Source organism: Xyrauchen texanus, chromosome 9 (genome assembly GCF_025860055.1).
Source record: "Xyrauchen texanus isolate HMW12.3.18 chromosome 9, RBS_HiC_50CHRs, whole genome shotgun sequence".
NCBI lineage: Eukaryota > Metazoa > Chordata > Actinopteri > Cypriniformes > Catostomidae > Xyrauchen > Xyrauchen texanus.
The window spans coordinates 39,881,369-39,896,248 of NC_068284.1; the positions used below are offsets into that span (position 1 = coordinate 39,881,369).

The 14,880-nt window shown below is 37.4% G+C and overlaps 2 protein-coding genes and 1 pseudogene across 2 annotated transcripts in view; all 3 read left to right on the plus strand.

Annotated features, from left to right (window-relative positions):
* The first annotated feature begins 703 nt into the window (after positions 1-703).
* Positions 704-1,657, plus strand: LOC127649732 (probable G-protein coupled receptor 148). The gene has a single exon (XM_052134959.1). It carries the CDS (start codon positions 704-706, stop codon positions 1,655-1,657), a length of 954 nt encoding a protein of 317 aa, XP_051990919.1.
* A 982-nt stretch (positions 1,658-2,639) lies between these two features.
* LOC127649733 (uncharacterized) lies at positions 2,640-4,909 on the plus strand (annotated as a pseudogene).
* Positions 4,910-6,932: 2,023 nt separating this feature from the next.
* The window catches only part of LOC127649461 (kelch-like protein 24), a 32,093-nt gene continuing 24,145 nt past the window's right edge, over positions 6,933-14,880 (plus strand). The window contains exon 1 of the mRNA XM_052134554.1: positions 6,933-7,137. The gene's annotated coding sequence lies outside the window, so the exon portion shown is untranslated. The remainder of the gene's footprint in view (positions 7,138-14,880) is intronic.

Sequence of the window (14,880 nt, forward strand, 5' to 3'; positions counted from 1 at the left end):
TTTAATTGGGTATATTAAGCTAATTTTTTTCCACTAAACAGTCAAGTTTTTTTTTACTTGACATCCATTTTATGGGTTTTCCATGTGGGTTTAAAAAGATTCTATATTATTGGGAAATACCTCAGAAAAAGTTTAAACACCCATTCCAATAATATAGTGTATGGACACTTTTTTTCATTGCTGAGACCCATATGGTTATCAACTGGGGTGAGAAACAGAGAAATCAGAGGGAAGAAATGTACTTTGTCTTAGTCACACTGCTGATGTGGGGAAAAATATTCAAAGATGTTTTGTACATAATATTTCAGGGTTTATTTACATGAAAAAATAATCAGGAGCATTGATCAGGGTTCCTGCAGTTTTATTTTTTAAATTGCATGACTAGTCATGTACATTCATTATTTAAAAGCTGTAGGAACCCTGAATGATATTGCTTTTTTAACATTTATTTAATATTCATTTAAGATATGCAACGAATTGAAAAGATTTAGGCCTTTAAAATTCTATTTCTTTCCATGAAGTGATATGAACATGCATCAGAATCCTTGTCATAAACTCTAACAAGTCATACTGTGTTAACATTAAATGATGTTCATGTTTCTGTGTTTGTAGGGGTGCTCTTCTGTTCCTATCTCAGTGAATAGACAAGTCTTCTTAAGCTGGAGACGGTTTCAGGAGTGATCACTCTTCAGCCTCTCTCAATATGAGTCCATCTCTCATTGTTAACATCTCTGAGGAGTGGCTCTCCATAATGGACAGCAGATGCATGGATTTGTTGCTCATTCCTACTGTTCTTCTAACTTCTGTCACAATGCTGGTCAACCCTGTACTGTTCCTCGGCATTCTGTGTTTTCCTTCACTACGTCAGGAAACCCGCTACCTGCTCCTTGCTAATACGCTCTTTGCCGACATGCTCTTCCTCACCATAAACCTTGCAGTTGTGTCTTGCAACACAGTGGGCATGCTCATGCCCCATATACTGTGCGAAAGTTTGATTGTAAGCACAGTAACCACATACAGCTGTTCCGTGCTCACCCTCACACTGATGGTCATCGACACATATATTGCGGTACGCTGGCCGCTACGTTACAAAGATATTCTCCCACCATCCCGGGCCAGGAAGATAATCATGAGCCTATGGGTGGTGGCATCATTGTGTCCCATATCTCTTCTAGTAATGTTTGAGTTGGTGATGAACAGTGAACAACAAAGGCAGCCGGTGTGTTTGGTATTGATTGCGCTGCACTCACTGGGTTGGATGAAGGTTGGTGTTCAATTTTACTTCATCATTGCCATCAGCATTTGCACTGCTCTTGTTGTGTACTGTTACATTCGTCTTTACATCATCACAAAAACTTCGGGGATATGGCATAGTCGGTACTCTCGAGCACGGATGACGCTCCTGGCACACAGTCTGTTGCTCATGATGTATTTCATTCCTGCACTGGTCTTTGCAGTTGAACTGGCTCTTTTAAAGCAAGATGAAAACCAGAGTGATGTGGGAGTGTGGATTGACATGGTGAACATGTGCGTGCTGATGTTGCTGCCACGCTCTTTTACTCCTTACCTGTACATCCTGCGCTATCGTGAGATTTACAATACTCTCCAGCAGGTGTTGTGGAAAAAGAGACATCTCAGCCAGGTCCGTGCAGCCTAGTTGAGTGTATTCGAGGCAAACTTTGCAAAGCCACCCAGCATTCCTCCAAATATTTGAGGATAAATGTGCAAAAAAGTGTATTTAAACTCAATACATATGTCTCCACCAAGAAAGTGAATAATATATTTTTATATGTTTTATAATTTTTTCATGAAAGCATTTTAACTGTTAACATAAAAATAACTTACTGAAGGTAGGCCCTACCCCTCTGGAATGGACGCACTGAATCTTAAAAAATTATTACAACTTTAGATCATGGCTGCACCCGAATTTGCATACTGTCAGTGAATGCATTTCTTTCATCTTGGCCAGTAAAAAAAAAGCACATTCTTCTGGTATAAAGATGAGCAGTATGAATACATTCTCTGACCTACTACATACGGGAGCATGGGCATTGTCCCGTGACCTTAATTTATGGCATTATAACAACAACCACAAAAATAGTCTACTCTGGTTTTGTTAAAGAAGTACAATTTAACCACAAGGAACAACTTTCTTTGTGTGTATATATATAGCAGTTACAATTGAAAAGAGCCACCCACTCATGGTTCTCCATAATTCTTATTCTTTTTTTAATTTAGCGTTTTGAATATGATGTCTCCCCAGCTCCTTTAGCATTAGTAAAGGGTCCAGAGGATCCATGCTTCAGAATCTCACCAGATGTAGTAGGTCAGTGTTTCCCAAACTTTTTAGCCTTAACTACCCTCCCAACACACACACACACCCACCCACCCACCCCAGCACCATCAGTAAGGCTCAAGTACCCCTTTATCAACACAAAACCAAAGAGGTGTACTAAAGACTAAATATAATTTAACATTATCATTAATATTGATTATTATAGATCAATCAGTAAAATATGTCCCTATTCCGATTTAAATGCGATTCATTTGGTTATATTTCAGTTATAAAGTCCATTTTACTTGCTTAGGAAAGAAACACTCTCTCTCAGCTAATGCTGTTAATTATACAGGGGACCTTCATGCTGGTACGTTACAAAATATACATTTTACTGATTTTATTTTATCATTAATATTTCATAATTTTGTTTACATTTAAGCTTTTAAAAATTAACAAATTCCATCTTTAAATTGCATATATTATGTTGCATATATGTTTTATTACATGTTTATTGTTTACAAGCATAACTATTAACAAGTATTTACATTGATTTTTAGAACACAAGCTAAAACGGAACTGTCTCTTTAAGATTACTGGCAGTTCAACAATTAAATTAACAAAGAGGACATGCACAGTTTCTTTAGCACATTCGATCCGTGCTACATATGGTAATAATTATGTTTCTTTTTTTGCTGTTTTTGACCAAAAAAAAGCAAAGAACAGAAAGGGTATTAAAAGAGACATTACTGCATTTAAAAAAAAAATGTGTGGGTAAAATGATCTTATTTAAGCCATACATTTTGTTAGATTCAGCATAGCAAAATCTTAAAAAATAAATAAATATAAAAACATAATTTTTTTGTGTAACACCCAGTTGGGAATCACATCAGGAGGTCATCCGTTTTTTGTTTTTTTTGCCAACTATTTTATTAATACCGAGGATACATATGTCATACTCTATTGACATACTGCTTTTGGCACACTATACAGTAGATAAGTATGCATATTCGGAGGCAGTCTTTGTTTTGCATGCCCACAATATTGCTTCAAACTCTTGTTTGCCTATGCTGACAAAAGGTCAATAGAGCTGTTTTGTTCTTTTGGTCAGAGTAAATAAATGTAAATTTTTACATGGTTGTGTCTTTCTCCAATTTCCTACAAATGATCAATCTTTAACCTGTGTTGCACTTAAGCCTCTAAGTTAAACAATCAAAAATAACAGTGTACATGTTATATAACAGTTCTGATTCTAATATCAATATTAATGCCTTGGTGCAGAGTCCCTGAGTGTCATTCTGATCCATTTAGCTGTGAAGTGCTATTTTCCTGTTTTTTCATCTCCACGGAGACCATCAACAAGTGTGTCTGTGACAAATCAACATCTGTCCCTTGAATCACTTACCATGGTCTGCAGGAAGGAGAGACACATTTACCTGTTTGTCTATCTTTCTGTCCCAGACTGGACACACAAACACATGCTCCGTGTTGGCAACTCTGATGGAGGGAAAATCTGAGCGTTTGTTCCTAGCTGCAGTAGACCTCTTTTTATCTTCGCTGTGCACATTTGGCAATTGGTACAATAGATCAGGTCGAGCCAAGTTTCATGGACATTTTTCGAATTCTTCAAACTTCTCAGAAAACCCAGTGGAGATGTTTGCACACGAGTGGTATGGGTTTCTACCTCCCCACCACATGACGGTACTTCAGGAGTGCCTCATTTTTACTTCCTGGCTATGCAGCTGACCACTCCGGTTCTTCTAGTACGAATAATGTCCTGCATTGACCTGCGGCAACAGACGTGTTACCTTCTCCTGGATAATGTTTTCTTCAGTGACCCGCTCTTTGTTTACATGAACATCCTGAGTGCATGCATCAATTCAACTGGTGTTTTGTTGACCTAGTGGCCCTATGCCATGCTGCTCTTACTTTTAGGGGTTTCATACAGCTCTGGAGTACTAAGTGTTACTGCAATGGTGCTGGATACCTCCTTTGCAGTGTTAGCAACTCTTCACTGCCTAGCACTTTGGCCCGTGTCCCGAACCCATGGAGCAATTGCTGCCATCTGGGTCGTCTCTGTCTTTTTTCCTGCAGCATCTATTGGCATCTTTGTGTGGTACCACAGTATAGGCCCTTGTGCACACCACATCCGCTCAATGCCTTTACTGATGGTTTTATCAGTAAGCCACTTTCACCCACTGCATGTCTCCATGTTGCTGACCATCACTGGCATCATCATCATCCTCCTCCTGATGTTTTCTGGTTACATCATACTGTTGTACCCGGAATTCAGAAGTGTGGAAGGGTGAAGCCACGTCCCATGCTAGATGAATATTTCTCAATCATTATCTCCACATTTTCTTGTCTTTCTCTCCAATGCTGATTTTGGTGATCGAGCTGATGCTTTCCAGCCACCACAGTAAGTCTCTGGACCTCAGAGCCAACCTTTGGGTGTCCCTGGTGGTGTGCAATGTCTTACTAATCTAGTCAAAAGGCTTAGCACCTTACCTGTAAGGGCTCCGGTACAGAGAACTGGGCAGAGTGTTGTTCCAGGTTGAGGAGGCCAGCAACCATCACATCAGTGATGTAAAGATCATAGTATATGTGGCTAGAAGTGAACTGTTCAGATACTGAATTTAACCTGTGAAGAAGAGTTTTGAAATGAGGGTTGCTGTGCTTTCCAGGACATCCTTCGGTAAATTAGCTGGCTATGATGTTCAACTGGGATTTTGTTCACTAAAGGAAATTAAAGCTAGTGAGATTAAAAGGTTTATGAAACATGAAACTTAAAACATTGGAAAATGTATGGCATTCATACTACGACTGGCAAAATAAAAGAAACAATCTAAATTGAAGAATTGTGGTAATTGGTTTATTTAAGTAAAAATGTACTACCATAACAATAAAGAACTTTGAAAAGACATTCTTTACAAGTTAAGCTCAATCAATAGCATTTGTGGCAAAACACTGATTACCACAAAAAAAAAAATTTTTGACTTTGCTCTTCTTTTCTTTAAATAAAAAGCAAAAATCTGGTGTTCAATGAGGCACTTACAATGGAAGTGCATGGGGCCAATCCGTAAATGTAAAAATACTTACTGTTCCAAAAGTATAGCCACAAGATATAAACAATATGTGTAAATAGTGATTTATATATATATATATATATATATATATATATATATATATATATATATATATATATATACACAAACATTTTCTGTGTAATGTTATAGCCAATTTTACAACTTTGTTGCGTTGACAATGTAATGTAAACAACTCCTAAAACAACTGTAAAAATTAAACAAAACAAAAAGATTTAAAGCTCAAATAATTAATTAGTTTTAAAAGAAGAACTGACATGTGTTTATATAAACTTTTAAGCTTCACCGTTCTGCCTTTAAACCCTCCAAAAATTGGCCCCATTCACTTCTTTTGTAATTGCATCACTGTAACATAAATTTTTAGTCATTTAGCAGACGCTTCTATCCAAAGGTACTATGAGAAACATCGCAATACATTTGTCATACATTGGTGGCTAATAACAAGTTTTAAAATTGTTTTATTGTAGAGTAACTATAACTATGGTATTTTGGCGTAGGCTATTGATAATGGTATATTTTAGTAAGTGCTTCCCCCTCAAAGGCAAACCGAGCACAGAACAATTACCTGAAAGGTTGTCAAACGCCCGCGCCTCTTTGGACAAAACGAGGCCTGTTATCCTAATGAACGAACAGTCATTGTAATTTTGGGTTATTTGAAAACGTCAGTATAGCAAAACGTCCCCCTCAGCTATAGTGCACGTTCTGCCAGAAAACACTGCGCGTTAAATACCCGCTTAATTATTGTCATAACCACGAGATGGCGCTGTTGACCCTTTTTAACCTTTTATGTTGGTTGTACGAGTTATATACATATATATACCAAATACAAATATAGTTTGTAGATGTATGTGAAACAAATTATATAATGCACTGTGTGATAATGTATGATATAATGTCATGCATACATCCGGCTTATATGCCGTTAAACGGCATATAAGCAGGATGTATCCGTGACATCACAGTGTATCATGCATTATATTATTTGTTTCACATACATCTACAAACTATATTTGTATTCGGTATATTTTGATCACATTAGGAAGCTCCCTTAGGTGTCAACCTAGTCTAGTTGTGTCACGCTTTCCTCTCCCCTGTCAGTCTGGAGAGCTACGTTGATTATTGTTGTTGTTTAAATAGCATCATACACTTTTACTCTCTCACTACTCAAATACTTTAAACACGTTCTCAGTCTAAAACATCTGAATTCCTTGTTGTTATTATTGTAAAATAACATCCATATTTGTGTTTATTTTGGGGTTTTGTACAGTTCATAGTAAAGTTCAAGTTCGCCTTTGCCATGAACGTCATAATAATAAAACTGTCTTCGTCCATTTTCCCTAACTTCTCAGCTGTTCGGGGTTTTGTTTGCAAACAACGGCAAGCCACATGGAAAGTCACGCGCTAAGAACTATGGGATATTATGTTTTTGGTTGGACCTCAGTATTGTGATAACATGTCTATAAAACTACATTTCCCTTGAACATTATGCTAAACAGCTGACATGACTGCAACTCTCGGCGGGTGGCACACATAGCTGCGTGTGCGCTCTTTGTGTCAAAACAAGCAGTGAGTGTGACTGTGACTGTGAAACTGACGTTAACAAAGAAAACTTTACGCTGAAAGCACAAGTTCTCACTGTTATGGATCTCTTCATAAACAAAAGGATTTGTCTCATCACTTTAACTTTTGAGGATTTTTAACGTTGAAATTGATTTCCTTTTTTTATGTTTTCAAGGAAGTTGGCCACGTGGGGATAAGGTGAGGAAAATTATGTTTATATTTAACTTTTTTTCTTTCTGAACACACGTCTTAATCGAGATCAGCACTTTCGTGTAGTGCGATAATGACACTTTATGTGCCTATAAAATATTCAAATAATAGTCTACGTTATGTTTTATTTTAATGGCGCGCGCGTCAACATTTAATTTACGTCCAAAGCAGAAGTAACTTTAACCCGAGAATACATAGGCCTACTTCATTCCATACTTATAAAGAGATGTGCATTTAGATTTGTATTGTTGCTTTTAAAAAACATTTTTTTTAAAGGCTGCACGTTTTAAAAGGGTGTTCAATGTTCCCTTCCTTCTGTATACTTTTATTGTGGTCAAGTTCTCAAGTAGCCTCCAGATAGAATCTGCTTCGCTTCGGTTTGCAATTATTTGTATATCTTTTCAGATGTCATTTGTCTTGTTGTTTTGTCTGTTGGGCTCAAGATATCAGAAATGGTATCTGTCCCAAAAACATGCGTAGAAAGCATTTTGAGGCATCAGGACAGGTAAGTTAGAACGTAAACATCACACTAAGGGCTTAAAACCTACTAGTTAGTTTGTTACCAAGTCGGTGCTTAATTTGGTTGCACCAACTGTTCTTAAGGCAAGTCTTAACTAGTAGGTCGTAAGCTCTCCGTAAAGTGATGCCGAGTGGCATAATATTACGTTTACCGTATAAGCAGCCTTCAGATTTGTACACAGAAGTATTAAAAAGCTGTGTATACCAGTTTTATCTCGTTACGGTTCATGTTCAGACCTTGTTTGCTCACGTAACTGTCAGCTGTAATAAACTAAATCCCCATTAAAATACGATACATTATAAAAGTACATTTGGACAATAAATAAGACTTGTATCTATAATGGATAAGGGCGGGGTGATAAATAAATACTAATACAGGCTGGGAAAAAAAGAAATGTATTCATTTTAATATAATTTTATTCTCTTTCCTCAAATAAATATATTGGGGATTATTTATCTGTGGTTTAAAGCCTTTTATGGAGTTTAAATGTAAAATTACGCCTAATTGAGCTAATTTCTATGACGTCATTATTTCAGTCCACATGGGGCATGTTGTGCTGTGGAGGAAATACTGAGCAACCGTCCTCTGCTTCCACAACAAAACAAATCTGAGTGAAATCAAAAGGTTGCGCAAACTCTGTCTCTATCTCGGTCTAGTTCCCCCTATCTCTCAGCCACAAATAATCAGTGTAAATTTTATATGAGTGCTGTTGCCAGGAGTAGACTTTATTTTCCTTACTTTTACCAGGTCACATGACTTGATGTATTCAGTGTGATCCTGTAACCATCTCAGATGTTTTTTTTTTTAACTCAGTGTCTTAGTTTTTCTATGATAATTGTGCAACAGTTTGCCTTTCAGCATGTTACACTTTTGTACTTTTTGAATTTGGGTTGTCGTGACACTTGTGACAGACCTAGGTTTATAGCATATAATTAGCATTTTATAACAAAAGCAGCTACCTGCATGATTCATCAAGAAAAAAATAATAGGGGAGATGGGAAGCTCAGCAAGTAAAGACGCTGACTAGCACACCTGGAGTCACAAGTTCGAATCCAGGGAGTGCTGAGTGACTCCAGTCAGGTCTCCTAAGCAACCTATTGGCCTGGTTGCTATGGTGGGTAGAGTCACGTTGTGTTAACCGCCTCATGGACATTATAATGTGGTTCTCGCTCTCGGTGGGGCACATGGTGAGTTGTACGTGGATGCCACGGAGAAGAGCGTGAAGCCTCCACACGCACTACGTCTCTGCGGTAACATGTTCAACAAGCCACATGATAAGATGTGTGGATTGATGGTCTCAGACGAGGAGGCAACTGAGATTCGTCCTCCGCCACCAGGATTGAGGCGAGCCACTACACCAACACAAGGACTTAGAGTGCATTGGGCATTCCAAATTGGGGGAAAAAGGAGAGAGAAAAATAAGAAGTAATAACTTGCTCAGCCTCAAAAATTACTTTTAGTCTGAAAACGTTTAGGCCACACAGCTGGGGAAAATTTTAACCAAATGTCAATTTAGACCACCCTTTTTCAGTCACGGTACGCTTTGAGAATTTACAAAATCTTGTGGCACCCCAGTTGAGGGATGGGGTGATTTGCAGTCTCAACAACAATCTCATCTAAATTACCTAGGGAACTACTTCTTACCTCAATATTCACCTCTAGTTGTATTCAGATGGAATGATTTTTTTCTAGTGTACATTACAACCTACATTATGATCCTTCTATTCAGTATTTTGTTTACCAGCAATCATTTGCTGACTTTTATTGTTTACTTTATAACTTTATATTGTTGTTCTTGGCAAATACCTTTAACAAATACATTTACACAGGGATGGATTGACCAATGGGCTGATTGGCCATTTTACAGGGACCTCTAAACCCAAAGGGCCCCAAGCTCTAAATCAATAATATATTTATTTTGAGATACCTTTTATAAATCCACATAAATGTCAGCCTTATGTGAAATACAATTTGTTCAGCCGAATGCGTCAAGTGCATGCTCAGGGAATCTGTGTCTCACAGGTGCAGCACGTTTATTTGAAGGACTACAGAGAAAAGCCTTTGATTCACAAAACGCTTTCAAACACAAAGATATGGTGCAGTTTACCCTGGCTGTGGTTTAAATTCATTTAAGCGACAGCATTCATGCAACAGTATAGAGGACTTTAAAATGTTTAAGTCCTGCATGCATTTAATGTTTAACGATAAAGAGAAAGGTGTCTTAATACCCTAAATATGTGCATGGTAAACTTTTGTAATATTTGGTTAACCACGAGAGTTCACGAACGGTTATTATATTATTTGTCTGGAATAAAGAACATTTATTGCCATGAATTTGTCAAACACAATCTCAGATAGCAGGGAATAAAGTGCACAGTGAGCTATGAGCCTAAATAGCACAATGCATAGATCTTCAAATGATAAAATCACATTCAAGTCGAACAAAAATAATCACCCTGCCTGCAACATAGTAGGCCTATTCTTATTAAATGGAAAATGCTTAATTCTAACCGGGCAGGTTCACTTTCCATGAGGCAGCGAATTCTACGGATCATAAGACATCTTTGGGATGCTTTGATTTTTAAACGATTCAGCTTTTAATTTGTGTAATTATTGTGTAAACTGCACACCAGAGCAAATGGGGAAAACATTGGCACACCGTTTATCAAGTGCTGAAACTTTGCCAGGTGAAAAACTGGAATTATGAGTAACAGTCACATTAAGTCACCAAAAAGCTTGATGCCGCGCAACAAATGGTGAAACAGAACACCGGTGTCTCGAAATGCGTGAATAAATATAGAAATTATTTTCAACTTTACAGTGAGTTTTGGCACAAAGATCAAAGACGTCTGTCCAGTGCGTGTTTACATGGCCTCTGACCCACGTGTGAACAGCCCGTAACTCACCCTATAGCCTACTTGGAAAAACGGACCCGAACCTAGTCAGGTACCGTCTGACTCAGGTTAAAGACCTCTAAATACGTGCAGAATAACCGATTAGCAGTTTTGGTGTTTGAATACCATGCAGATCCCTATTAATAAAGCATGATTGTTGATTGGATCATACATATGACTGGCTGTGTAAGACATTGCTCCAAACTTTTCTTCCGTCAGTTTGAAAAATCCAACCAAATCGGGCAAGCATTCTGTAGTTTATAAAAGTGAACAGTCATGTGACGCATCATGGAGGGCGCCAATATGGTGTACAAAATGTAGGTAGTTTGTTATTTTAATTTTTTCTTAGCCCATACACACTACAGTAAATCTTGTGGTATTAGAGGACTCCCTGGGTTTTTCAGAGATATCAAATGTTGAGAGTTTGGCCATGACAACTTCTTCTTGGTCTAGAAATATGGATTGAAATGTATCACAGATCAGTTGAGCATATCAAATACAATATGAATAAAATATATTTTGCTTCAACTAACTATTTTTTTCATATGTATTTTATGCACTAAACACTAAGGTGACATTTAAAAAAGGGAAATTGTAAAACGTTTTTCGCTGGGTCTCAGGGGGGGGGGGTTAAAAATAATAATAATATACTAAGAAAATAATAAACAAAGTTTTAACCAATATTTGATACACACAAAGTTAGAGGGGTAACTGGATTACGTAGTCTGAATCGATGTTGTAATACTCGAGATTTGTCTCGAGACCACTTTTTGAAGGTATTGGTCTCGTCTCTGAATCGTCTGCATTTTTACTTGGTCTCAGACAAAGATGACTCGAAGATTTTATTTGAAGACCAGTCACGACTACAACTTTGGAGATATCACTAAATTGCCTGTGCATTGTCTGATTTATTTGTTAACATCATTATTGTTGGATGTAAGAGTTCCTGCTTCAAATGCAATCAATAACTTGACTCATTTCTAATTTGAAATGTTTGTTACTGTTAACGGCTGTCACCCCTCCTCGCCCCTTCACACGCACTCCAAGAAAGTGAATGGGGGACACAGGAGAAGAAACTGTGGCTGTCTGAGAGATGTCAGCCAAATGTTCTGTAATGCAATTTGGCTACCTAAACCAGTGTTTTCCAACCGCTGTACCAACTTGTGTGCTGTAAAATATTGTCAGGTGTGCCGTGGTAAATGATCAAGTTCCTCAAAATTAATAAAAAAAAAAATTTCCCCTGTATTTTAGTGAAGGCATAGAGATGGTAGAAGATTTTAAAGTTGCCAATTCAGTATTTTTTCCATTACAAAGTATTTTATGCAACTAGTTTAAATATTTTGTAAATAGTGTATTGTTTAACCCTAAGACTAAATGCTGTTTATTTGTGCACATCAGAGAGTTACAGATGTAGCTTCCTTGTCGTGTTTCTCTCATAAAACTTAAAAAGAATATAAGAACATTACGATGTGTAGATTCTCTGTAATCTTCACCTAGCGCATTTGTCATCTGAACCGGTGAATGCAGGCCGGGCGGCTGTTCCCGGATCCAAGTGCCTGCCGGATCCAAGCTCTGTCAGTGCGACTTATGTGGGGGGTTTTTCTCTCTATCAACAGCGCAATTTTGTCCTGATGCAACCTATAGTCAGATGTGTCTTTTTTTCCGAAAAATACAGTAAATAAATAAAATAAACATTTGCTGTGCCATTGCAAGAATTAATTTGCAAGAACAAATGTACAAATTGGAAAAGACAAATTTCTTTTTTCTTTTTTTTTTATCCAATTAGCGCTCTTGGCATCTTTGACTTAACAGCGTACCTATGTCACTTGGGGTTTTTTGCATAGCCGAATTTCAAACATTACTAGTTCATGCTACTAAGACAGACAGAAGTTCTTGAAAAGGAAAATAATCGACAATGGTTATGTGGGATAGTGGTGTGCCATGGGATTTTTTTAATCGTAAAGTGTACCATGGCAGAAAAAAGTTTGTGAAACACTGACAAAAAAAAGAGTTCATCTGTTAAAAAAAAAGCGTCCAAAAGAAAACACACATCAGTATGTAAATTCTGCAACACAATGCTTACCGAGACAGCTGGAATCACGTTAAACTTTTATCTGCACCTAGAAAGGAAGCATAAAAAAGGTAAGCAATGTGTAAGTGATGCTAGCAAATATAGCTAGCCAACGTTAGCAATCTGCCTCTTGCTGCATTCCATTCAACTCGGAAAGTCTGATTTTCCAACTTTCTACTGGGAAAAGTGCAATGGAACGCCACTTGAAGTCAAGTACAACTTGGAAAGTCATACGGAAATTGTAAACTCCGATTTTGCCAAGACGCAGGTGGGTGACGTCACATAATCTTGTTGGCACCCAGGAAGATGTTCAAAATAAATATTCTCTTTTATTAAATAATATCTATAAATTAGTCAAAGTTCCTACATTACATGATATTAAAGCTTGTTTAACAAACATCAGCAGAATAGCAGGTGTTCAAAACATGGTAAATGATACTCTCTTTTGATAATCATACACCTGCAACACAAATGCTAGCGTTGTAGAATGATTCTGAATTGTGTTGCTAGGTGATATATTTGGTGATAGTCAAAAACCTCCTAAGCTAATGAGAGCGTTTCAGTCTTGTTTCCTTTAATGTCATCTTACGAGCATCTGGCACTGAAATGCCTTTAGTTAGAATTCGGAGATATCAAGTGGAATATCCCAAATTTTAATGGAATGCAGCATCTGTACCTAAACTCACCTTCCCCCCTCACCCAAAGAGATTTAGTGACTATTAGCTATACATATTAACTACCTATGTATTTTCTTTAAGGCACTAGTTTCAGTTGCTTGCCAGCTATTTGCCACCTTGCTAGGTGCACAAGCTACCTAATTTAGTTAACATATTGAGGGATGTAGCTAATGTAGTGTTAAATATGTGAGAGATTGAGGGGACAGGGCATGTAGTGGCAAATTCTTGTTCCCTAATAAAATTTTTACTTGTGGTAACACAATTTTTATTGATTTAGGTGGATGGTAAAACTTGGAAAAGGAGTGTTGAACTAAACCGATGGTTTAGTTGGGACCTGGGTAGCTCAGCGAATATTGACTGTGACTACCACCCCTGAAGCAGCAAGTTCAAATCCAGGTTTTGCTGAGTGACTTCAGTTAGGTCTCCTAAGCAACCAAATTGGCCCGGTTGCTAGGGAGGGTAGAGTAACATGGGGTAACCTCCTGATGGTTGCGAGGAGTGGTTCTTGCTCTCATTTTCTGCGTGTCATGCACAACGAGCAACGTGATAAAATGCGTGGATTGACTGTCTTGGAAGTGGAGGCAACCTCCGCCACTCAGATTTAGGTGAGTAACCGCACCACCACGTGGAGTGGGAATTGGGCATTCCAAATTGGACTAATTGATTAATAATTACACAATAATAATAATAATCAGACAAGTCATATTTTTATGAAAAATCGTTTTTTATAAAAATATGTTCAGATTGTATTAACAAAACCTGATGAACTGAATGAAACATTTGCCATTTACTATGTTCAGCTCTGTTCATAGCCATGTTCAATTATGATAGTCCCAAAGGCAGTTCTTGTCCTCTGAGAAGCAGAGACTTCTCAAAGTCACTGTTCCCATTTTGGACCGCATAAATGACATCATACACATTGTAGATAAGACGGTCTTTCCTGGCTGGTGGCATTCTGAAATGGAAAAAGAAAATCCCTGATTATTTTCCAGGCTAAATAATTTTAATGCAAATCAATCCCAATCATACTTGCACATTTTAAAGAATTAATCCATTCCACAGAATTCACACAATACTGTCTGGCTATCTTATTGTGCACTCTACTTAGCATGCTAATAGCACTTATACCCCCACATTCAGAACGTTATCACCTGTCCATCATGAAGCAAGCAGATATTTGGGCAAACAAGCAAAGCCCAGAAAAGAAAACCAGACCAGTAAAGTATATTTTATAAATTATAAGATTCACATTTTGTTACACAAATACTTTCAAATTCTCAAAGAAATAATTACTTATTTCAACTTTAACTTATCATCATATTGTTATTGAGGCTCAAAATGGTAACAAAGACATTTTACTTGTGAATGATCAAAAATAGTATGTTTCTATTCACATGGAACAGGTAAAAAGTGCAATTCATCCATGTAATGTGCAAGGTGCATAGGCATATTTTGCTACCCCTTTCACCCAGTGTAGTAACAAGATCAAAATCTAATATGATTTAATCATTCAACAGCACCTTCATTTCTGCATAATCTAAACATTACTAATCACAGAAAAAAAACTAT